Source organism: Denticeps clupeoides, chromosome 8 (genome assembly GCF_900700375.1).
Source record: "Denticeps clupeoides chromosome 8, fDenClu1.1, whole genome shotgun sequence".
Lineage (NCBI taxonomy): Eukaryota > Metazoa > Chordata > Actinopteri > Clupeiformes > Denticipitidae > Denticeps > Denticeps clupeoides.
In genome coordinates, this window is record NC_041714.1 from 4,268,896 (window position 1) to 4,293,385 (window position 24,490).

At 44.5% G+C, this 24,490-nt stretch overlaps 1 protein-coding gene and 1 long non-coding RNA gene across 16 annotated transcripts in view; one reads left to right on the forward strand and one right to left on the reverse strand.

Moving 5' to 3' along the window:
• The window catches only part of tacc2 (transforming, acidic coiled-coil containing protein 2), a 51,835-nt gene that overhangs the window by 9,059 nt on the left and 18,286 nt on the right, over positions 1-24,490 (forward strand). For 13 of the 15 annotated variants that reach the window (XM_028988508.1, XM_028988510.1, XM_028988512.1 and 10 more), the window contains 5 exons: positions 564-793; positions 1,685-1,810; positions 4,524-10,709; positions 11,539-11,646; positions 14,715-14,999. In XM_028988508.1, coding sequence (XP_028844341.1) covers positions 564-793; positions 1,685-1,810; positions 4,524-10,709; positions 11,539-11,646; positions 14,715-14,999 — 6,935 coding nt within the window. Of the gene's footprint in view, positions 1-563; positions 794-1,684; positions 1,811-4,523; positions 10,710-11,538; positions 11,647-14,714; positions 15,000-19,650; positions 19,746-24,490 lie in introns of those variants that run through there. The other 2 variants (XM_028988522.1, XM_028988524.1) reach the window with 2 other exon arrangements.
• LOC114795395 (uncharacterized) lies at positions 534-7,017 on the reverse strand. The gene is made up of 3 exons (XR_003750502.1): positions 6,827-7,017; positions 1,245-6,681; positions 534-672 (listed from the first exon to the last, which is right to left on the reverse strand). It is a non-coding gene; the product is annotated as an uncharacterized LOC114795395 (long non-coding RNA).

Consider the following 24,490-nt stretch of genomic DNA (forward strand, 5'->3'; position numbering starts at 1 on the left):
AAGCTACGAGTATTTTATATTCTTAAATGTACTAGTAACTGCCTTACTATTACAATGATGATGACAATTATTTATAATCGTTAAAAATGATTTACTTTTTAGTTTGGAACTTTGATATACTGTGTGATTAGTTGCATCAGATAAATCTGAAGAAGCTTGTCATAAAACACAAGTGAATTTGTAAAGGATTCTGCTGTATTTTGTATTGAAGCGTGAAGGTAATGGTTTTTAGAGCAATGGTGTCTAAACTGGCCCAGCTGGTCTTGCTATTACAAAGAACTACAGTTTGTGAGGAGGTGTAACCTGAACGCTTCCATCTGAAGCAGACAGTGTGTTTACTGAGGCATGTGCATGCCGATCCATATCTGTTGTACATGTAACCCTGGTAAACAAAGTCTCAGAATGTAATGTAAATGAAATGTAATGTTTTTCAGCCATTCTACAGTCTAAAGACAGCATGTGAACATCTAAAACCATGTTCTCAAAGTTTAAAGTGTATAAAGTTCATTAAATCGCTCATTTGCAGCAGTATCAGTGAAGATATTTTCTGATTTATTTCTCAGGTTGAGGTTCACACTGAAGGTGCAGGGGGAAAGAGGAACAGCAGGGCGGAGAACAGAGTGGTTCCAACGTCCCACCAGCAGCCCAGCCGGGCTGCGGAGGAAGAGGAGCCTGCGGAGGGAGAGAAGCAGTGGTTGTGTGAGGAAGAAGACAAGGAGTTGGAGTTTCCTCACGACCTCCTGCCTAGCATAGACCTTAGCAGCGAGCTCAACCTCTGGGGATCCTCACTAGGGTGGGTCATTTTCTGCAAGCAGATAGAAAAGCAAGCTGGGACTTGCAGGCTCCTCAGGCTAGTAACACTCATGCCAACAAATCCTGTTTGCGTGTCCTATGCATATCCTGGATAATCAAATTTCTTGTGCATCACCTTTCAAAATAGCCTTTTGAAAGAGGGATGAGTCTGTCACTTCATTAACAGTTGCATTCATGTCTAAAGCAGCTTCTTCAGTCACGTCGGCAAGTGTACTCATGGTGATATTTACACACTGCATCTTTCCCTCATGAAAACCTTGGAGACACTGACATAAACAGTTTGTACCTTGAGCTCCAGGGACCACCTCCACCCCACTCAGAAGTACGGAAACTCTGACTTAACAGCAGAGTGTGCGCCTACGGCTGTTTCAGAAAATTGTTGGTTTTTGCAAGGTTATTGTCAGCTAAGAGTCAGAGTCAGGCAGACTTACTCAGTTTTACACACTTCCCCCATGACGCAGGCGCAGTGGCCAGGGCTGCTTAACACTTCATGCTGTAGTGGTGCCACGCCTTCTTACCATTTGATATTGCAGCTTACCGTACCCTGCAAAAAACATCTGAAAACAAAATCACTGGATGGAAATGTGACTAAAAAAGCCACTGTGTCCATGGTTTTTGAGGTGTCAAAAATATCATTATCCGAGCAACTTGATCGAGACGGTGGCTGTAATGCAAGTTAATGCATTTAATGTAGTACATTACACACACAGTGGTAATTCAAGGTGCTTTACAACGTTAGAAGAAAGGTGATATAACAAATATGTAATCATAAAGTACTAAATTGGAATGTAAAGAGTAATGTTTTGTGATTTTTTTACACGGCATTCCTCTCTGTTCGTATTTTACTGTGTCTGTGAACGTATGTGTGTAGCAGTGACCCGTTCGGTGGGGTGAAGGATGTGCCAGAGGCACCTGTCGGGCCTGTACGCCCCCTGCTGGCGGGCCTTCCGCACAACATGGACAACCTGAGCCCACCTGTAGCGGGCGTTGTGAAGAGGTATTGGCAGCATGATGGCCAGGAAGAGAGAGAGTGAGAGAGAAATATGTCCTGAGGAACGCAGTAACAAGCGGGAGCAGCCAATTCTGAGCCGTTTCTCATAAGGCTGTCTGATAGCAGCTTGCGTATACAGCTCAGCAGCTCACAATTCTTTTGGGTGATGCCAGGATGTCCAATGTAGCTGTAATCGATTGGGCCGTATGTCTCTCTTTCTCCGTGCATTCTGGGTGTGGATGCCGCTGTGCTGTGGTCTGGATAAAAAGCGCACTGGCTTGGCTTGACTTAGCAGCGTGTGGCCGTGCTGATAATTTGTTGGCGTGCGTTGGTTGTGCTGATAATTTGCTGTGACGTTGAGTCGTTTCCCCCCCTCTCTAACACTGGCTTCCTGAGAGGCGTGTGGCGTGGAGATCTGGCGGTTGTGCATGGGGCTTCAGTCAGCCAGACAGAGTGAAGGCATGTGTTGCAGGAAACAGTCACTGGGCACCATGGCTACCGACAGGAACGACGGCTAAAGATCAAGGGGTTGAAGTATTAATAACAACCTCCAGCTTCAAGAGCATGACACGGTTGTGTTGACTGTGCAGTTTACCCTACTTGCATGTGGGCTCATAGCGTTGCTTTAAAATGGTTAATACAGTGAAAGACACATATGGCTACTGTATATGTCTGTTTTTACAGTGGAAAAATAGCTGCGCATGGTGAAGCAGTTTGGACGGAGCATGAAATAAAACAGAGAGTGAAATGAAAGCCGTGTGTGGAGCAGCCCGCATTGCCAATGCAGTGTGCAGAGATTGCAGTCAGCCATGCAGGCAGCCGTGTGCCAGAGGGCAGGGGTTACCTCCAACATGACGCACAGGCTGCAGCTTGTTGACTGCTGCTCCCCATGTCTGCAGTGCCGTGCCATTAAACCGTTTCTTTTCTTGCCCTCTGCAATGGAAAAGAATACAAAACTGGGCGTGTCAGTGTTCCAAGCATGCAGAGACCATAAAACCATGAGACAAGTGTGTATAGACGGGGTTGGGGCTTGTTGTCATGGTAGAGTTTATGTCACATGGGCTCCTTTGCTGTCCAATCAGAAAGTGGTTGCTTAATGATTGTTTTCTCTGTTTGCTGCCTTTTGTGCAATGATTGACTGACAGGCAAGAATTCAACAGACAAATACAAAAAAAAGGATCTTTGCTGCCAGTACCCATCAACTTATTTAGAGAACTCATGTCTTCCCTGCTGTTAGCTTGGTACAATCTTATCTTATCTAATAAAGCATGATGTGGTTGACCTTATTTCTTGTTGGCCCATATCATAATTTTTATTGAGTGACTAAGGTTTCTAATGCTTAATCCATTAGATCAAACATTTGAAAAGTAAATATGTCTCTCAGATGGAAAACATTTAGTCATTTACCAAACTTTTTTTTATTATTTCTAGTTTTACCAACTTTCCAAATCTTAGCACCACATATTGGCAAAATCTTATCTTAGCAGTTTGCAGAGATGTTCACAAGTCTTTAGTCCCAAGTCCACGTCAAGTCTCAAGTGACTGACATGAACGTTCAGTGAATGAAAAGCATGTCCTGTACTGTATCATCTACTACCGTACACAGTATCAAAATTGATCAGAACATTCACATGCTTGGATGACAAAGCTAATAATATTGTCATTACCACATATTGGGAAAAATGCCACTGTTATTTTATGTTAACTGCATTAATGCAATATTTTTTGGACCATATTGCATTTTTGCTGTAGACTATTGCAGTAGACCTTTTTTATTCTTTAACCATTATTATTATTATTCTATAAATATCTGACCATATCCATCAGGATACACTATAAAGGCTCGGACTCTATTTGACTCACACAGGAATGCACAGGTGAACGCTCAAGTTATCAGGGAAGGAAATGAATGAAATAAACGTAACAGCGTTGTATCTCCTGGGGCTTGCTGTAGCGGCAATGTGCTCTTGTGAGAGTGGGGGTTGGCGCTCTGAATATTCTTGGTTTTTTTTTTTTGCACGTGCCGTCCATTCTGTTACATAAATATTTCCGTGAAATGAATATTGTTTATGAGTTATGACTCACAAGTCACAGAATCTAAGTCATTGTTTGTGCAACTTAAGTGCAACTGGAGTCCGAGTCTCAGAATCGAGTCCCCATCTCCTGCAGTTTGAGAGATGGAGAATTGAAGGTATCCTAAAGATTCTACAGGCTCCACATTAAAAAGAGCTGCAGTGGTGGCACATCAGACCACCCCTTTCCTGAGTAACCAATCAGTTGTGTTCCTTGCAGAGACAGTTTTTTTGGTTCACAGCATGACTCAGCATGGCCATTTTGCACCTGAAACATCAGGCTCACTGTGATTCAGAGGAGGGTGTGTTCTCTTTGTTCTAAATGGCCAATCTGTTCAAGCGTATTCCCATTATGGCCAGTGATGGATGGTGAAGGTATTGACCCTGATCTTGGTGTGTGCGTGTGTGTGCCTCACAGAGGGCATGTGCATTTTATGGGCTTTAGAGTGTGTATGTTGATAGCCTTTGTGCCTCTAACAGTGTGCCTTCTGATCATGTGCAGTGAGCAGCTTGCAGTGGTGTGTTGGTGCATGAGCTCCTGCCCTGTCTGTAGGGCTCAATGCAGGTTTTGACTACAGAGTAGTTTAAGACACATTTTAACAGTGAGCACGGTCTGACATTTAACTGGTCTCCTCCCCCTTCATTAGTCCAGATGATGACCCAGTTCTCTCAAGTGCTCCACTCCAATCACGGTCACTTCCTGAATCCGAGAAAGCCCAAATCCCACTCTCCTCCTCTGAAGACTTGGAGGTTCAAGCTGTTGTGTTGTCACAGCCTATTAATGAAGTAGAAAAAGAACTGCCAATAGCTTATAGTTTAACAGTCGGCCTGCCAGTATGTGATGTAGGTCACCATGGTGACCGTGAAATTTACAGCAAAGAAGCCACAGCAACTGGTGAGGAGATTTTTAGCTTCAAGAACTACATCTTGGGTAATGAAGAGGGTGCAGCAGAAGGAAGCGGTGGTAAAGATTCAACCATGCTGGTACCCAGCACAGAAACAGAAACAGAGAAACTCTGCCACGTTTCAACAAAAGCTGACTCTTGTGTAAAGTTACAAGAACAGGCAGGCCCTCCTCCTCGAGAAATAGAGAATTCTACATCAGTGCAGGATAATTTATCAACTCGACCAAGTCTGCTGAAAGAAAATCAGACAGAGTTACACGTATGTATTTTAGAAAATACGCAGATGACAGGGTTACGGGAGTCTGACAATGACACAGAACAGAATTCACAAGCAGACGTACAGCTGGGCGCCCTCACAGGCTCAAATATAGATAAAGAGACACATGGCGATGAGCAGACAGGAACACACACGCAGCTTGTGGTGACACCGCCAATTGAAATGACAAATGAAAACACAGCAGCGCTATCACTTACCGAACCCCCATCAGATATACAGGAACAGCTGAGTCCCCAGAGAGAGGGGGACATCTGTCCCAAGCGTCTATACCCTGAGTCCGGTTCAGCTCAGACAGCCCCCTCTGCAGACGCTCCTCGGGGATCCGAGCACACAGCTGAACACCATCGGACAGATGGACCTGAAACCGTACACCCTGACGACTTGTCTGTCGCAGGAGTGGTAAATGACAAATTTGTGATGGGGACATCTGTCAGGGATGCTGTGATTGAGTTGGACTGTTCTGGACGTGGCCCTGACCGTGATGCCTCAGAGCAATTGGGACCAGAGACGTGTGCAAGGAATCAAGTGACTGTGCTTCCTGTGCAGGGCCAACATGAGTCAGACTCTCTTAGTGAGGTAACAAGACAGTCTCTGCATGGAGAGGACGTCGTCTCGTTTAACCCGGAGACCCCCAGCAGCTTGGACCAGGAAGAAAATATATTTAAGCGTGAAGAGAACACGGCAACACTTTTTCAAGAAAAAAGACAGCGCTGTTCCGATTTGCAAGAAAAAGTGAAGGAAAGCGCCCTTGAAGGGGCTTCATCTACAGCCGCTGCCGCCTCGTTGCCACTGACAACACCCACGATGCCAGAAATGATAGAAAGTGAGGGAGAGAGAGAGAACGGGAGAGGCGAATTGAACGCGAGAACATTAAAAGCAGCGGGTGCAGCCGCAGAGCGAGCCACAGATTCTCCGAGCCCTGCAGGACAGCGTGAGACCTTCGCTGCCAGGACGCTCCAGTCGTCGCCGATCTGCTCGGAGATTCATTGCTCACCTGCTCCTGAAGTGCCGGCGAGCGACACTGCGTCTGAGGAGGGCTGCAGCAGCAGCAGCACAATGCCATATAACTCAGAGGAGAAGGAAAGGAAGGGAGGGGGACCGCCAGCAAACCGCTCCCCTGGGACGGACTCTCTCTCACCAGCCGAGGACAGTGAGCCAAAATCACTACGGTCGGAGGGACAGGTCCAGACCAGGGCTGCCTCAGCTGCGCTTCAGGGGGGACGTGGCCGCCAGGAAAAGAGCCCTGGAAGACTGAAGAAAGAGGTAGGGAGGGACGAAGAGAGAGGGACGAGCAATGAGGAAGAGGAGGAGAGAGCGAGCGCAGGAGGCGGAGAGCAGACCTCGCTCAGACAACCGGCGGGTCCTAGCAGCGGCGTGCCATTGACGAGGACAGAGACGCGTTCACTAAAGGGCGCCACAGAGACGTCACTCGAACCGCAGCATGGAGGTGAGCTTGTTGCCAGGGATTCGACTGACCTCCTCCCACCTCCTCAGATAAACTCAGCAGATGCAGGGAGGGAGGCTGAGAGAGAGAAGGTACCACCCACAGAAACCACAGCCCCTGGGAGAACTTCTACAGCCGAAGCGCAACCAGAGCCCGGCATCACAGGGTGCAATCAGCTTCTGAAGAGGGAGCACACGGCAGCTTCTCAACCCTACAAACCTTGTCCGACCATGTGGGAAAACACAGGAAGCTGTAGCAATACAGAAACGATAGTGAAGGCCAAAGAAGGCGGCTCCTTCACACAGATGCCTTCGGCCTCCTTACCTCCACTGACTGTACACGAGAGCCTGCATCACCCTGTGACAGAGGCCGTCTTCAGCTTCCGTGAGTTCAGCGCAGAGAAGCCCGAGATGGCCCCAGCAGCGGACACTTCGCCAGAGCAGAAGGAACGTAAACAGGAGGGGAATACAGAAGAGCTGGGGGGTAGAGAGAAAGAGGAGGTGTCTGAAAGTGAGTCAGCCAGCATTGTTCGCATGAAGCCCAGTCAAGGGGACGTGCTGGCAGCACAGCCGGCTTCCTCCGATGAAAAGAATGAAAAGCCTCCGGATGCAGCTCTCAGCACTCTCCAGGAGAAAGGAAGTCACAGCAGTGTCACGGTAAATAATTCACAAGCTGCGTGTGATAGCAAAGACCCCTTGGACATCAGTGCTGATGGAGGTCAAAGGCCAGAGGACAAGATGGAAATCAGCAAAGATAATGAGAGCCTGTTAGCTAATCCAATAAGCCAATTGGAATCCGAGTGTAAAGAGGTGGATGACTTGCATGGAGGAAGTATCTGTCTCGAAGAACTGATTTTGCATGAGAACTTCATAGGTTACAACAAATTTGAGGCTGATTCAGATGCTCAGGAACTTATGTTTGGTTGTTCAGAGAATAGCAGCCAGCACTATGGATCAAGCTCAGTTTTATCACCAAGTCTCGATTTTGCTGCTGAAAGTGGAATAAATAATTCAGCCTCTGAGATGCTTTTGTCCCTGCCACTGACATCTTCTGTCAATGCAGACCTACAAAATGAAACTTCTGACAGAATCACTGACATCCTTCAGAGACCCTGTCTTCTGCTGCGATCTTCTGAGCTGATTGCTGGAACCGCTGAGAATACTGAAGCTGAAGTGAAGACGGCTGTGGATCCTCAGACCTCTGAAAAGCCAGAGCAGATGAAAATCTCCATCTCTAGCGCTAACAGCGATGTTGATCCAGTCATTGTGCTGAAGCCTCTGGGACCGATGCTGAGTCACTGGGAGTTCATAAATGAGTGTGACATTGTGACCACAGGGAAAACAGAACCCACTGATGGTCACAGTAGCTCACCAGCCGGTGAGGGAAGACAGGAAGAATCTCTGACCGATGTAAAGGGTGATGTAACTTCTGTGGACTGTATGGTGGAGAAGCAGCCTTGTCTCTCTTCAGTGAGGGCCGTATACAAGCCCAGTGAACCAGAAGAAGAAAAAATGATTTCACCTACTGTATCAAAAGTTGAGAATTGCATAAGCATTGATCAGGATGAAGAGTTCAAGTCTGTCAGTGATGTAGAAGCAAAGCAATTAGAAGATGTCAGTGAGAAGAAATTAGATCATAACAGCAGTGCGATAGGATCCTTAGTAACTCCACCCATCCATGCCACATCCCCAGAGACAGACTCACACGCTGGTAATATAGCAATGAAAGAGGAACATGACTCCTCATCACCTACTGATATCTCTGAAGATTCAAATACTCCTCCCTTCTCTGTCCCATCATTCAGCAACGTCTACAAGCCTGTAGAAGACCTGTTGGCTTTGAAACCTGACCTTTCTGCTGCTGCTCAGTCAGTAAGTGATGAGGTCATCATGAGTGACTGCCATGGCATTATTAGTCAACCTGCAAGAACCTCGAACATTATTGCCACTGAGGTAAAAGTTGAAGAGGAGGTTGAATGTGAAAAACCTGAGGGTAACAAAACAACAAAGGTGGATCACGGAGTGGAAAAGGTGCTTGATTTGCCTTCTGAAGGAGAAGAGCAGCAGATCAGCCTGAGTGAAACTGAGAGAAAGCAGAGTGATTTGCTGGAAGACCCGAGAGAAAACCAAGCAAAAGCAAACACAGCAGAAGAACAGCGTGGGCTTGATATAAACCAGGCAGAAGGATTTACAAGCAGAGAAACAACAGACCAACTCAAGGAGCACGTGTGTGAAGAAACAGAGCATGAGATTGTCAAAGATGCTGGAGAGAAGGCTCAGTGGGGGTCAGAGACGTCAGAAAATTGCGAGGAAAGCAAACAAGTGTCTGGGCTCCAGCTATCACACGCAAGCCCATCTATGGAGCTCTCGAATCTGTCTGAGTTAGGTGAAGTGTCTTTTCCATCTCCACGTCAAAACCTCTCTTCTGAGCCACCTGCTGCAGCAGAATTTTGGCTTGACGAAGACCAGCCTTGTTTGGTGTCCATCCCTCGCAACACAGTCCTTCCCCAAGATGCACTGCCTGAGCTGCCAAAAAAGCAGTGGCTGGCCTGCAGCTGCAGTCTAGAGCTGGGATCAGGTGTTGGGGTGGAGGGGTGTGGAAGTGCTCATACCACAGACAGTAAAGATGATGTTCCTCAATGCCATTGTGAAACCAATGTACAAAAGTCATTTGTCAGGGAGAATGTTTTGGATGAAAGCATCCTGGTAGAGTGCAAGAACAATACCATGGAAGAAGAAACATGTCATAAAATGGAAGAAGATAGTTCTGGGTTCAGAGCTTTGCCAGAGGGTAATGATATTAATGTCATCCTCCCTGGTCCCGATTTGGGGAAACATGATAAAAGTAAGGACAGTACTGATATAATGGCAGGAGAAGAGACAAAGCATGAGCAGAACACAAATGATGGTGAGCATAATCAAAGCAAACCTGAAATAACTTCAGATTTGGATATACAAGAAAGTGAAAGTAAGTCCACACTTGGTGCCATTTCAATGCAGGCCAGTTGCAAGGAGCTGCACATACCTTTGCCTTATATGGCATCTGCGCCACTTTTGAAAGACACCAGCCTCCCTCCTGATGATGCCAAGGATCTTCAAAGTGACCCAGAACTTGAAACAGAGGAGCAATTTTTTGGAATTTATTGTTGTAACGCCGGTTTCACTCAATCAAGTGATCTTCCAACTGCTGTAGGACTGGAGACTCCTCTTCCCCAAATCCCTGAACCCAAACACCAAGAACCAAGTCTTCCTCATTCAACCTCTGACTGTGCCACTGTCTCACCCATGGAGGAAATGGCTGACAGTTGTGTCTTAGGGGATGAAGACAGAGCTTTAAAGGAAAAGGTCAGAACCTGTTCTGAGGCTGTGGCAATTTCACACTGTCAGACTCTCCAAAGTGAAGAAAAAGAACAAACATCTGACCAAACCTCTGACATTAAGGCCTGGACTGGAGAAGGTCACGGCACTTTGACTACTTCAAGAGCAGAACACACTGATTCAGAGAATGCAAAGCAAACCCCAGACTCTGAAGAACAGACTGAATCTGAGGTTAAAGAATCCAGTGATGGCATTCAAAACACTGACAGCAGGAAGGAAGAGTTGATGCAGACTGACAAAGAGCAAGAAGATAGGACAGGTAATAATGAAAAAATGTCTGCCAATGAAGAATTCGAGACTGAGGAGACTGAGAGGAACCACTCTGAATTTGACCTTAGGGTAGATGTGCTTCCTCCATGTATTCAAGAGTGTAGTGAACTTGATCAGCCATCAACAACACTTCTCGACAAGAAACACGCTGAGCTGGGAGCAGATTTTGTTATACAATCCACAGATGCTACAAGCCCACAAACCACAGACAGTGCAGACTCACAATTCGAGTTGTATAGGCCTACAAAACCTTTCATCCAGATGCTACGTGACAGGACCGCAATGACTGCAGTATCTACAGGCGCTGGCTCCATCTCTGACATCACACAAAGCCCAGTTGAGGATCTGGTCACAATCCAGTTGGCAGAAGCAGTGAAAATAGATGACAGGGGCGTGTTTGAGCGAGAGCCTGCAACTAGACAGTGCTGTTCAGATGCCAGGGTAGAGCTTGCTGTCATTCCCCCGGTGTCCCAGTCTGACGAGGTGTGTGGTTACCACTGTCAGGCTGAGCAAGACCTCACAGCAGGGCTTCCAGCCACACAGGCCACAGCAGGAATCAGGTACTGCTCCCCTTTGCACTGCGTGTGTGGTGTACTTGTTTTACTGATGGTCAGGGGTGTCTAACACTGGGGACTTTTAAAGTGCATAAAATATTTTTCAGTTCACTTGTAATTTATGAGTTTTTCTTTTGTAAATGTCAAATTACTTAGTCATGTATGAGCTACAAATGTTCTGTGAATATTGCTCATTTCACCCAGCTTGATCTGATGTGACTTTTAGTAAATATATAAGAAAAGTGCTCTTTAATACTGCTTGGAATCCAGTGTGAAACTTCCTTGGTCCATTTTGTTTGGACATTGCTATTTATTCTGCTTAAAGTTAATTAAGATCAAGAACAAAATGTTCACATTCTGCCTAATATATTCCACCCACTGCCAGATGACTGCTCCGGCAATGGTCTCAACGCTATGGCTGATTGGTGTCTGTGTATGGAGGGAACGTTTAAAATGCAGTTATTGTTGTGAGGGAGCTCAACAAGTGGAGCCGAAGTGGAATTTGATTTTGATTCTATGAATTGAATGAAAGCACTACAGCTCTTTATATTGTTGAGGGTGACATCAACTCTGACCTCAACCCATGCCCATTGGGTCAAGAATGGAACTGTTCATCTACAAGCAGCTCCACAGTGGGCTATTCATATTGGGGATGGCGGAGCTCGATGCTCTTCTCTCACCAACATATGTTGGCCTCCAGATGTGAAAAACACAAGTTATTGAAAAAGAACCTAATTTCCAGTTAAACTGTAAAGATGTGTTTCTTGCTGTGAGGATGTCTGGTATTATTTGTCACCCAACCCTCGCTGTACTCTCTGTCCTCTCCACCCCACAGAGCACTTCAGCCCCTCGAGTCTCCTGATGCAGATCTTGAGTTCAGGACCCCCACAGAAGAGGCAGCATCCCCTGTAGAACAACACGAAGACGAACAACTTGAATACAGGTCAGTGCAGAGCTGCAGAGTAAAGATGCCCTATAATCTGCCGTATCTGCCAAATATAGGATTTCAAAGGCAAAAGGCCTAGATATTCTCTTTAGTTCTCAACATTACAAGCAGTGTGCTCCTGATGGGTTCATTTTCATTAGCAGGTGGACTTCATAACACTTGGTAATGCCACATCTGGGGCCCAAATGTGACTGACTGCTTATAATAATAATCATATAAAAAAAGATGGCAAGATAATTGGATAAATAGTATCGAGATTAATTATGAAATAATTGGATTTTCTTTAAAATAATCTATATTCGGTTTTGGAATATTTCCCAACCCTGCCTGGGATCTTACTGTTTCTTTCATTTTTCCCTATTTAGACAGACAAAATACACTTGAACTATATGGAACTTTCCAGGAGTTAATATAGACTTTATGAAATATGACAAATTTATTTTTCTACCATGCACAGTATGAATCTGTTTTATTGTGGTAAGTGATTCTGGAAATCCAAAGACTTCCGCTTGTCAAAGTAGGGCATTGTTCACTGACGTCTGTTTCTCCTCTTCTAGCAGTACACACTTAGAAATCCATGATTAGATTTCCTCTCACCCACCCTCCATATCCCTTTCCTCTTGTCTCGGTGTTTCTAGACACTGCAGTTACTCTGCATGCCAGGCCGGCACTTGGTGCTTGTCAGTCATGGCACCCGCCTTAACAGTCTGCATGTGGAGACGGCGAGGGGATATGAGACAGAGAGTGCTCTCCAAAAGTGTGTGTATGCTGGCCTGACTCCTGTGTGTGTGTAGTGTGGTGTTCACCTGTCCCTGGAGGCTGTCTTTTCCGTCACATTCTTTCTGGCTCCAGTGTCTATGCACCAGGAAGGCAGAGGAATTTAAGTTGGCTTTGTGTGTGTGAGTGCATGCATGTGGGTGTGTGCGTATATGGGGGGGGCATACATGGGCGTGCATGTGTAATCATTAGTTGTGTAGTCATTAGAGAGAGAGAGAGGGAGGGAGGAAGCAGAGAACATCGACCTGAGTGATGAAAATGAATGATTGAGGTAAAGTTTAATGCACTTTTTTACTTTTTAAACTCAAAGTAAAGAAGTAAACTTGAATGATTTTTTAAAAATTAGCAGTAAAATCTAAATGTATCTGTATCTGCCCACAATGTCCTGCCATCTGCTTGCACGTTACTGGGATCAACATTAGCTTATACCAAAAAAAAAATTCAAATGAGCCACAGCGATTCAGCAATTTTTTAAATCTAGAAGATCACCACGTTGGCAGGGCAACTGTCGTTACGATGGTTATTAATCATGGTTGCTGTTATCATGCAGAAAAATAATGAGCCTGTTTATTAACAAGCTTCTGCTATTATGCACCACTTTTGTTTTGCCAAATATATATGTGAGACCTTGTCTGACTCCTAAATGTCAGGAACCAGTTTGCACAAAAAGACCTGAATGGCGCTCACTGCAGCTCATTAGCCTCAATGCCATTCGGCAATAACTGGAACTCCTTGAGTGTGTTGGTGTATGTGGTGCCAAGCATGTGTAAAGCTTGTGCTTCTTGTTTTTATGATGAGATTTATTTGCCGCTGCTAGCCTTTTCTGTAGTCTTGAAGTCTTGCAGGTTCCTTTTGGAAGGAACTCTGCCAGGTTGTTCTTCAAATCCTTGTTTCTTCATGTAATCCCAGACAGACTTGATGAAGTTGCGATCAGCGCTTTTGAATAAATTTGTGGCCAATCAAACACCTTCCTGATGGTATTGCATGGTCGATAATTATCTATATTTCTAAGCATTGAATACACCATTAATCCAACTCCATTTGCAGAAATGCAAAGTTTAGTGGTTTTGCCTTGTTTTCACGTTGGAGGCATGGCTTTACAGCTGCAGCTCTTCCATGAAGACCATTTCTGGCCAGACTTCTCTGGACAGTAGAAGGGTGTACCTGGGTCCCACTGGTTTCTAAGTTGATTGCACTGATGGACATCCTCCATTTTTGGGAAAGAAACTTGATGTGTTTTTCATCTGCTACACTACATTTCCTTGGCCAAGGACTGCATCTATGATTCTCAACATTGCCCATTTTTTCAATGCCAATATCTTCAGACCTCAGTCTGTCTGGGGCAGTATACTGTTGGAGTGGATAAAGATTTGTTTAGCTGATTTTCAGCAGAATGCTTCAGGCCTTGTGCATCAAGCATCAACATAATACCATTTCATTTGAAGACCAAGATGTCATTGTACAGTAACCTGTAATGTGTTCCTATTAATCTCCAGTTAATTCTCACCATTTATTTCTCTTTCTGCTCTCCCTTTCACTTTGTGTAGAGCTTTTGTGGGTGTATACCCAGACTTCGTGGTCTGGAGGTTATATCTTTATTTCCAGACTGTGTATCCAGTGTGTCACATTTCAAGCTATAAATTGCCTACAAAGACCTCTGAAACCAAAAAACGGTTTTAGCCTTTTGTTTCTTTCTTGTTGCAGTAGCCAAAGCGCTGTCTTACTTTTAAATTCTAAACTGAACTGACCTCCACACCCATTTGCTTTTTAAATAAGTTCAATGCACCAACTTGCAGCCATGAGATAATATAAACGTTTCACATGCTTCCTGTGACATAAATTCATTTTAACATTCTTTTTGGACCTGCCAGTGGCTGATATGACTCTGCTATGTGCAGTTGCTGAGGGAATCTAGTAGCAGGCCGCTGAGGGTATTTTTAGAGCCAAATGGGAGTCTAACCCCCAGCTGGGAGCAGCTGCAGGATTGGACCAGGCTATGGTTGTCAGATTAAGGGCGGCTGCTGATATAACACTCATCTGGTCTGTGCCAGCCTGCTGTCTCTCAGGTACACTTGGCAGGGTGAGCTCGGCTGGTGGTTCTGCATATGAGCGTGAGATCACAGGGCCCAGATGTGGGAGGCATGTTTATTACCACACACACACATGACTTATGAAAACCATGCACTAAACCATGCATAAGACCAGGAGCTGCAAACAATTTAGGTGTCAAATGGTCTCATTATTATAATATGATGCTAAATCATAACCCGGTTGTCAATTTCACTCAGGTCCTCCCCAACCCCTCAAGCTGAGCGCTGTGACCCCATCCCCTCCTCCCCTACCTGGCCTGAGGACAACGCCCTCCCGTCTGCTCTCCCTGCACACCTGTTCCAGGACGCTGCAGAGTTCCCCACCCCTCCTCCCACGCCCCCGGACAGGAACGTTCCTGTCCCAGAGTCTCCCACTCCCCCTCCTGAGTCTGAACTCCCTGCTGACCCTGAAGAAACTGGAACCCCTCCCGGTCCCTCTGCTGTACATGTTGAAGAGAGGAAATCGTGCAATCTTCTAGTCAGGTAACTCGCTCTTTTTGGATCTAATCGTTGGAGGGTGGTGTACTTGGTGGTGCTGTTTTGGACATGCAGAGCTGTTTGATTTTGATACTCTGGTGCTTTGTTTGGATGATGCATACAAAAAACGCCCCATGATCTTTATTCAGAATCATCCACAGGTATGCATTCTAGGTGCCATTTAATCTCATTGTGCCATTGTCTGATATTTAATGTGAGAAATCAATCATGCTGCCATATCTTCTTGAGTTGACATAGCTGTTAGACGGGCCTGTTACACCCACATTATCTTAATGCTGAGTCACTCTGTTCTGTATGATAGGAACCATGCATGCCTCTTCCATTGCTGTTTACAGCATTAGGTGCTTATTTTCTCATGTGTTACAATGGACAAATGGAAACTTTCATTCATTCAGACTAACTAGTTGGGTGCAGGACTTTTACCTCGCACTTTACTTACAGGAAATTTGTAGACTGCAATATTGTTGATATCTGGCCTTGGTTTTATCTTGTTCAAACAACCAGAGGGTGGTTACACCCGATAAGAATCCAAAACAACATTGGAGAGGTATTCACCATATTAATTTTGTATGAATTTTTTTTTTGTTGCAAAATGCTTTGCATGAACTACATTCTTCATTCTTCATACTACATTCTATACCAGTATTATTTGTGAAATGATTATTGCGGAGTGTTTCTAATAATGTGAGGATTGATGATTAGAATGGAAGATTTTAAGCATGTATATTCATATGGCAATTTATTTGGCAATTGTCAATTCAATATTCAGTCTGAGCATGTAATTTGATATTACATTTTGCAATTGGCAATTCAATATGCAAAGTGCTGATTTAATCCTTAGTTCATTTCAAAGTAGTTTGAAAAAAAAATAGAATAACAATTCACTGAATGGCATTCTGTTTTGCCATGGGTTTCCATGTTGTCCTTTTTATGCCCATGACGCAGTGGCTCATTTGTCCAGCAGGTGGCAGGATTAGCAGCCTATGATCTCATCCTTTGCTGCTGCTCAGCTGCTCCTTTCTGTTCACACAAGAGTGACTCAGCCCGGTGACGTGCCACTATAGTTCTTTACCCAGACAGCAGGTTGCATGTGCCTGGTCTAACCGCCTGGTCATCTCTGCTCATGTCTCTTTGTTGCAGTTGAGATCAGGTCTGTGAATAGATAAAAGCTTTTTATTTTTAATTAACAGAGGGTCTTGATGGTAAAAAAAAAAAAATTAATTTCCCCTGTTCCCAACAAGCTTCAGTCAAAACCAATGTAATCTGGATGATTTTCTCTTCATATGTCATTACGGCTGTATTAAATATTAAATTTCATATCTCCAGAACAATTAAAGACAACTATTAGTATTGCAGTGTTTGCAGCCAATAGGGCTGGGCTAATTTGCATGTGGCCGCCTCTGGGGGTAGTGAGGCGAAGTTCTACCCACCATTAGGGTGAGTTATTGGGCTGTTGCCAGGTAATTGGAGATAACTACAGCAGACAGGGGGCGTATTATGCTCTTAGGTGAAAGTCTCCCCCATTGCTCTGCTGTGTCCTCTTGTTGTGCCAGTTCCTGGTGTTAAAGTAACTGGATAATGAAAGGCTTCTCAAGAGCCCCTCAGCTGTGTCATCGTCTCTCCTCTCCCCATCACAAAGCCCGTATTTTGCAAGATTAAATTACAAATCTCCTATCAAAGCTCAGCAACACAAGTCTGGTCTGGTGAAGGAGCACTAAGCAGATGAAAGCTAGAGATTATACCATATGAGTTATTACAGGTCCTAAGGATAACCTGTTTTGTGTTATATGAGTTACTAGGGAAGCTCGACCAGTTTGCACACACTGCGTGGCTTTTCATTTAAGTTTTGCAGCTATCCACTCTTACATTTGCAGATGACACAGAATCTGTGTTATCTGTGCTGAGCATTCGAGATAATGTGCAGTTTGTGGGGAAGTACAGAACCCTGAGTAACTGTGAATTGTGCTGCTTAACAAGTGAGCCTTTAGTTAAAGCTTGATTTTCACTACACTCACATTACAATTGCAATTATTGGTCAAATTTCGTTCAATGGTCTCTCTGGGTATCCTCGACTTCCTTGTGTATCTCATTGGATCACTTTCACAAACTATTCCTTAAGTGGGGTTTTTACTCTTAGTCACACTCCACTGGTGTTGCTTCATGCAAATTTAAATTCAAATTACAAAGAATTACTTTTATCATATTTTGCTATTATTATGTTTTAGGTCCATGATCAGCAGCTCTGCAGTTGTACTCAGTACAATCTCAAGTGACCCAGATTGTGCGAGCCAAACTTATGAATCTTTCAGAAAACCTGCCTCTGGAATATCTTATGATGGCTGCTCTCTTGTTAAAGATTAATTTATCCATTTTCTCTGTCAGAGCAAGCTGCACTGTGAGGCCAGTGGGGCTGGAGAGAAACACTAGCTGTGTGGTACTGCAAAAGTGACAGATCTGCTAGTTAGCTGAAGCTGGAAGCAGAAGACTTTATTGAATCTGATAAAGCAGTGTCTTCACCGCGTTCACTGTGATTAATTGCGTAAAATGTCTAATCCAGATCAGACCCTTGTTGGGTATAAATGATGGATTTTAGTGTATCTGTTTTGCACTGAATATAACAGTCTGAGCAGTGAGCACCCCGTTGCCATGGTGCGTCCCCCTCCTGTCTCGCTATGCCTCCCTCTCTCCTGCAGAGGTGAACAGGAACGTTACCTCATCCTGCTCCCATAGGGACTGTTGCTGGGAACTCAGCCTTAATTCTAGGAGCACGTCTGTCACTACGATCTGTAAAAAAGTAAAAAAAAATTTTTTTTACCCATTATTGTGAAATAAAAAACCCTCTTCATCCTTTGCTTGTTTCGTTTGTGTCTGCTCTTCTTTAAGTATTTTTTTATTAAAATTATTGTTGGTTATTGTGCAACGATGGGTGAGTTGGCTCGCAGACTCTCAGACGTCTATGAGACGGCAGGTCGGGACGGTTGTGTGACCTTGGGAAAAGCTACAAATGAAGCCACCTGAGCCTTCGTTATTGCTGGCACCCTCAGGCATTTGCCGCGGCAAATTCCTTTTCATTCGGACCCAGTTCCCTGCTCTTTGGGACTGACTCATCCCCTGTGTTACTGGAGAAATAACAGCCCAGACGCCCAGAGTAGCCCACTGTAGCCAAAGGCACTGGTGGCTCTGTAACGGAATAGGTGGAATCAGGATGGAGAAAAGCTCTTTGTTCTGCTTTCCCAAGAGCGAACAATAGATTTATAATCCTCATGTTACCGTCGCCCCAGTTTCCCATAGATGCGGGTTAACGCTGCAAATCAATGGGTGGATGTGTCTTTTTTTTTATCTGAGATCCTGACCGGTTCTTAATATTCTAAATGCCTTTCAAGGACATGGAGACAGTTTTGCTTTAATTTAAAAGACACGTCTTGAAACTATAAAATAATCTGCTGTAAGTGCGGGTAAATTAGATCTCGGAAGGCATTGCTTTCCACAGGGACCCTGGATTCAGTGAATTAATTTAGTTATGGCTTTTAGCAGCACACTGTGAGTCCACATTTCTGCTGAACGTATTGTATTCTACATAAATCTGGTCACTATGCATTCCAAATTATTCAGTCTTTTTTTTTTACTGTACACAGTGTCAGACGTATTGATTGACATTTACTCTGCCAAGGACAGGATTGTGGGTAAAGGCATTTAAAAAAGGGGTCAAGTAGAGGTAATAGGAGAAAAGGACAACAATGAAACACACACAGTCACACACACACACTCAAAATGCACAGTCACATCAGCCATGGAGAAACATCTCTGGTTCTATGCTGCATTGTTACAACCTCCCACTGCACACACACACACACACACACACACACACACACATGCTGCTGGGGGCTCCCACTGTGTGTAGAGAATTAGTTCAGAGATCAATAAAGACAAAGTGCGTGAAAGAGAAGAAAGGCTTTAGATAGAATGTTTTAGTATTTGAGGTAAAAAAGAGACACGACATTTGTTTATGCTCAGAATTGTGTGAAAGAGAGTCTGTGAGAGCGACCGGGTGGGTTGTTAGAGGGGGGTCGTGTCAGCGAGGTTGAACTTGACAATCTGCCTAGCGTGGGGTCGCCTATTGTTCAGCGCACACAGGCAGGATAAAATCTGCTTGTCTTTTAAAAACAGACTGGTTCCTAAAGTGTGTGTGTGTGTGTGTGTGTGTGAAGGAAGGAGGTAGGGGGAGGAGAGAAAGAATCTCTCATGTGAATGGCAGAGGGAGGCAGAAGGGGGTGGGGCTAGAGCATCATCTTATTCTCCCTTCATCGCCCTCGATGACGTTCCGCATCTCTCTACCTCGGCGCCGTTCTGCCTTCGCGGCTGTTGCTACAGACACAGGGAGAGCGAGAGAGGAGAGAGAGAGAGGAGAGAGAGAAGAGCGAGAGAGGAGAGAGAGAGGAGAGAGAGGGAGGCGACAGGGATGCTGGTGGAATGAGGGGAGACGGCGGCTGCCCCTGATGCCATCACAGTCGCTCCTCCTCTGCACCGCGGCACAGGGGCTCGCCGATCGAGCTCCAGAGCAGACCACCTGCACCCCGGCACGGAGGAGGCGGAGGAGACGGAGGAGAAAGGGGGGCTGGAGGGGGGGAAGGGACCAGGACCGGGGGGGACAACCTAACAGAGAATGGGTGCTGTGGAGTCGGTGGAGCCAGGACAGGACTTCTGTCCCAAAAAAGAGCATACAGAGGCCATGTGAGTGGGCGACGTGGGGCTGAGGGTGGTGTTACTGTGGACGGGCTCCATGTTGCTGTTTCTGTGTAGCGTTGTACGTGCAGGTTGTGTTTCCGTCTGCCTTTTTCCTGGAAAGGGGTTGGAATTGTCTCTGCTGTTGTTTACCTTTTGTTGGTGACATGGCGCGATGGCAGCACGTGGCTGTTGTTTACTCTGTGCGTGAGTGCGTGTGACTGTATGTGCCGTCGATATTCTGTAGGTCTGCACAGATCTGTGTGTGCTGTGTTTTGTTTGAGGCAGAGAGCCGTGCGCAGCAGCCGAGTCAGGGCCGGTGCTGAAATAGACCACAGAGGAGCAGGGGAGGAGGAGGAGGGAGAAAAGGGACGAAGAGTCCTCTTCCTCTCGCTTTATTTATGTCTCAGATGGGGCGAAAGTGGCCTGGGCCGACTGACGGGAGGTGGGGAATGTGTGTGTGTGTGTGTGGGCTTGGATTCATATAGCTGGTTCCCATCACGAAAGTCTACTATAACGCTAAAAAATGTCATCTATAATCCATAGGATCCTGTACCTTCTAGTCAATAAGGAGTAACAAAAATGATGGTGTAAGGTCATCATATATGAATCTATATGAAATATAAAATGTATGTATGATTGTATAATCTGGTCTGTTCATCCCACCCATTTCTCCCTCAAACGATTTGGTGTCTGTATGCAATAGACGATATAAACACAGAAATGTATTCCTCTGGTTGATATGAGTATTTTTTTTTTTACATAACACACTGCTAAAATGGTAACACTGTGCTGTGGTGAGCACTCACATGGGCCTCCATAAATGTCAAAGGTGGAAAGTGATTTTTTAGGTAAGTCATCCGTGAGCAACATTGCTTTTAGCGCCTTCCTGGTTATGTAATGCTTTGGACAGTCCTTACATAAGTACACTACAGTGCACACACCTGAATGCTTTTTTATCTCAGAGGAATAAGACTCCTGGGGTTATTGCCACTGTTGTTGCTGGGGGTGGCGCAATGCATTGTGGGTGTCAGGGTTTCTATTAGTGATTAATCTTATTCATATTTGCTCGTGTTTTTATTACATATGGCCAGTTTCTGTAAAGGAGCCCATCTGCCATGTTATGGTGCTAATGAGTCAGACATCTTAACAAGACACAGAGGAACCGGTCTTTGTGGTACCACAACCAACATAGCACAAGGGGAGTGCTGTCACATCAAGTCTTGTCTTCAGGGTTTACAGAAATAAATAGATACGTATCCAGAAAGGACTGCTTGATAGTTTCTCGGAGAGGAACCCCTTTTACTTATTTCTTACACCCAGAATATGAACTTTCTGGGTTTTAAATGAGTGGAGTGTGCATCGGTTATTGACTGTTCTCACACACTCTACTTCCTCAGTCTGGATGAATTAAATTTGTCACAAAAAAGAGGACAGCAAGGTCCCATCTCCTCCATCTCCATAGGTGCTGTAATAACTTTTTTTAATTATCCAACATACTACCAACTGTACTGGCAGTCTACAGATATAAAGTGCACAGAACCCTGAGCTGTAGATCTCTGCAGGTGACCTCCTGTCAGAGCCTCCGAAGGATACTGTGTAGCTGCACCAACTGGGATTTTTTCTGAGGTGCATGCCCATGTGAAATTCATGAAATATTGAAGAATCTGCTGAATTATTTGGTCTTTTTGCAAGGGGAGCTTGTACATCCTCCATCTCTAAGGACAAAAAAACTCTCCCCCTTCTTCTTCTTCCTTGTTGTCGCATTTCAGAAGACTTTCGCTGTTATCTGCTTTTAAGGGTCACACAGACATTTCATGTGACCGCATCTACAGAATTGCAGGTAGATGACTGTGTCTCACCCTGCTGATTAAAATGAAAAGACTGGCAAGAACCTCTATATCAGAGATCTGTGTAGAATATTTACACTGGCTTATCGTTCATCGTTAGATTTTATATGTCAAATATATTCTGCTATAAAATAATATGTATATGTTAAGAGTGAAATACATTTATATGCATTTGAATAATAGTGGTTGTCCAAATAAGTTTCAAATGTATATTTTTTTATGTGAAATTTTCCACAGGTCCCACTCTTACTTGTGGCTTTTGTAGCACATGCACATGACAAATCTTTATCATATCTGGTGATGAATGTTCAGAAAATACCACAATATTGATAGAGCAGTGTGTGGGGACGGTGTATTGCTCAGTGGCACCTCGGCATCTTACCCGCTAGGCCACCACTGAACCTTGAAGTAGGGATAAAGGAAATATCCAGTGGAAGAATGTTGAATAACGTAATCAATATTAAAATCCTAACCTGTAATTTTTTGTGGTCATTCAGCAGTCGGAGGAATATTTTGCTATAATCTGCAGGATATTCATTGATATGCATGTAATAAAGCATGCTTTACGGCTCAGTGGTGCTACTGCTCACACACACTTATTTGACCGCAGTATTGATGGGGGACAGCAGTCAATATTGAATAATATTCATGTTAGGAATAAGCAAAACTATTTAAATAAACCTACATTACTTTTTAAAAGGTTCTATCATTTGATAGAGAACTGATTTTTTATACATGTAAATTGGCTATGAAAATCACCATGATGGGTGAGGTCAAAATTTAAGGCGCATAAGATTACATACGTTCAAACGTAGTGGTGGAGGAAAACAGCGCATCCGTGCTGTTCGAGGACCCATGGGCCGTTTCTGGCCTGAGAGAAGTGAGAGTAGAATGTTCCGTCACCCTGAGCAGCTGAGAGATCGGCTCTGATCCAGCGGGGCACTTTGCACACAGCTGCTGTGCGTCCGCCCTTCTCCGCCCCCAGGTCCCTGTTGACAGCCATCGCTTCACCTCTGTTCCCTACATTTCAACCCCTTTTTAGATCATTCATATATTAATTAATTATCTCAGTAATATTCTGATGGCCCTGTACATACTTTATCAGGAGGGCAGCAAAATATATTGTTACAGTATCATTATTGGCATACATAAGAGTTTTTTTCGACGTGGCCTAAAAAAGTCTAATATTTTTACCCCATTGGCATGAAGCATCCAACTTAGCATCTAATTAACTTGAAGCTTACTGTTACTTACTCTTTAGTAAAAGGTGTGCTTTGCAAAGCCTTAGAAATTGTACTTGACAACACGCCATAAGTGAGCATTATACTTTAAGCATCATAAATAATATTAAGCCACGGTGCACCAGCTGCTACCTCTCGTAACAGATATCTGCAGATTCGTTTGACAGCCTTGCGTTTATGGTGATGATTGGCATGATTCATATTTTTAGGCCGCATCGTCCTGCTCTGTCTACGTGAAAAATCCGGTGCGCTGGCGCTATCTTGAGTTGCAGGGATGACAGGTGGCGCTTGGTTTTGCCGGCAGGTGTAGCCCAGTTCTCTGCTTTCCCCCGGGGATAGCCATCACCCCCATTTGGATGGGTCTGTGCAGAGTTCACTTGAGAAGGGTAAAACGTGCCGGTGTGTGTCGGCTGCGTGCCCGCAAGCCAGAACCGGGCATGAAAAGGGCAGCCTGCCTGTGCTGATCTCTGTTTTCAGTGTTTCATACAGCTTCTCACATTTCTCCTATTTGCACCCTTTTCTGTCTCCCCTGCTGAGTGTTACGCTGTCACCAGCGCCAAAATACGACACTGAAGACATTTGCCAGGAAGAATAATGATATTTATCAAGCTCACGTTTGAAATAAAACATGTTAGCCACCCCCAGGGCCTACTTTACAGATGGAGAAGTGTTCTACTGCAAAGAAACCACAGGCCCTGGGGATGATAGAGTGGTGCAGAATATGACACATTTGGGAAATAAATTATTTGTTCTTATTATATGTTTTTGTTGTGTTGTTAGATGCAATGTAATTATATCTACTTATACCTATAAACCATCATATTTGTCTGCAGTAATTGAAGTCCATTTATTAATGGTCTCTGCAATATTATTCATATGTGTATGTTCATATGAAAGAGAGACTGAGAGGTGGAATAAGATGTCAGAGTGGTTTCTGCCACAAATACAGATGGCAGAATGTGAGCAGCCTTTTGTTTCCATGGACACCATCCACTGTTGGGGGGGGTTGGTTCTCCTGCTAATAACCTTATTTATTTTCACATAACAGCAGCGAGGAGAACATGGTTGAGCATCTCACTCAAGATGCCTGCATATTTTCTTGAGAATTATCAGGAAGTGTTTTTTTTCCCGTTGTTTTTAGTACATCTTTTATAGTGAAAAATATAACTTATGATTACAGCTGATTAAAATCCAACCTCTCAAAATGAAATAGCACAATCAAGGATTCACAACACAATCAAGGATTCACAATACAAGAATATCCAACCTCTGAAAATAATCTCAATTCATACAGTCAATACTTGGGACTGAAGAGTTTATAGTTTTCATTTTAATTAATTAACGTTTTTTTACATACACTATATTATAATTCATGGAGAGATTAAACAATATTCATCATTTGGTTATAATAATGAACAGAATCAAATTTTTCTTAATTCTCTCTCTCGCACCATTGCAAACTCAGGTGAACTCGGCCCAACTTGTGTGCCGTGTCACACTGCAGACTGACCAGTGTCATTCTGGGGATAATGCTGATTATCCCCAGCAGCTCGGAGCTCATGGTGGGGGTGGGGAGTGGGGTACTGTACCAATCAGCTGCAAGGGAGACCCCACTGGATCTGACACCCCTGTGGTTGTTCCAAATTAATAGACACAATTTTCC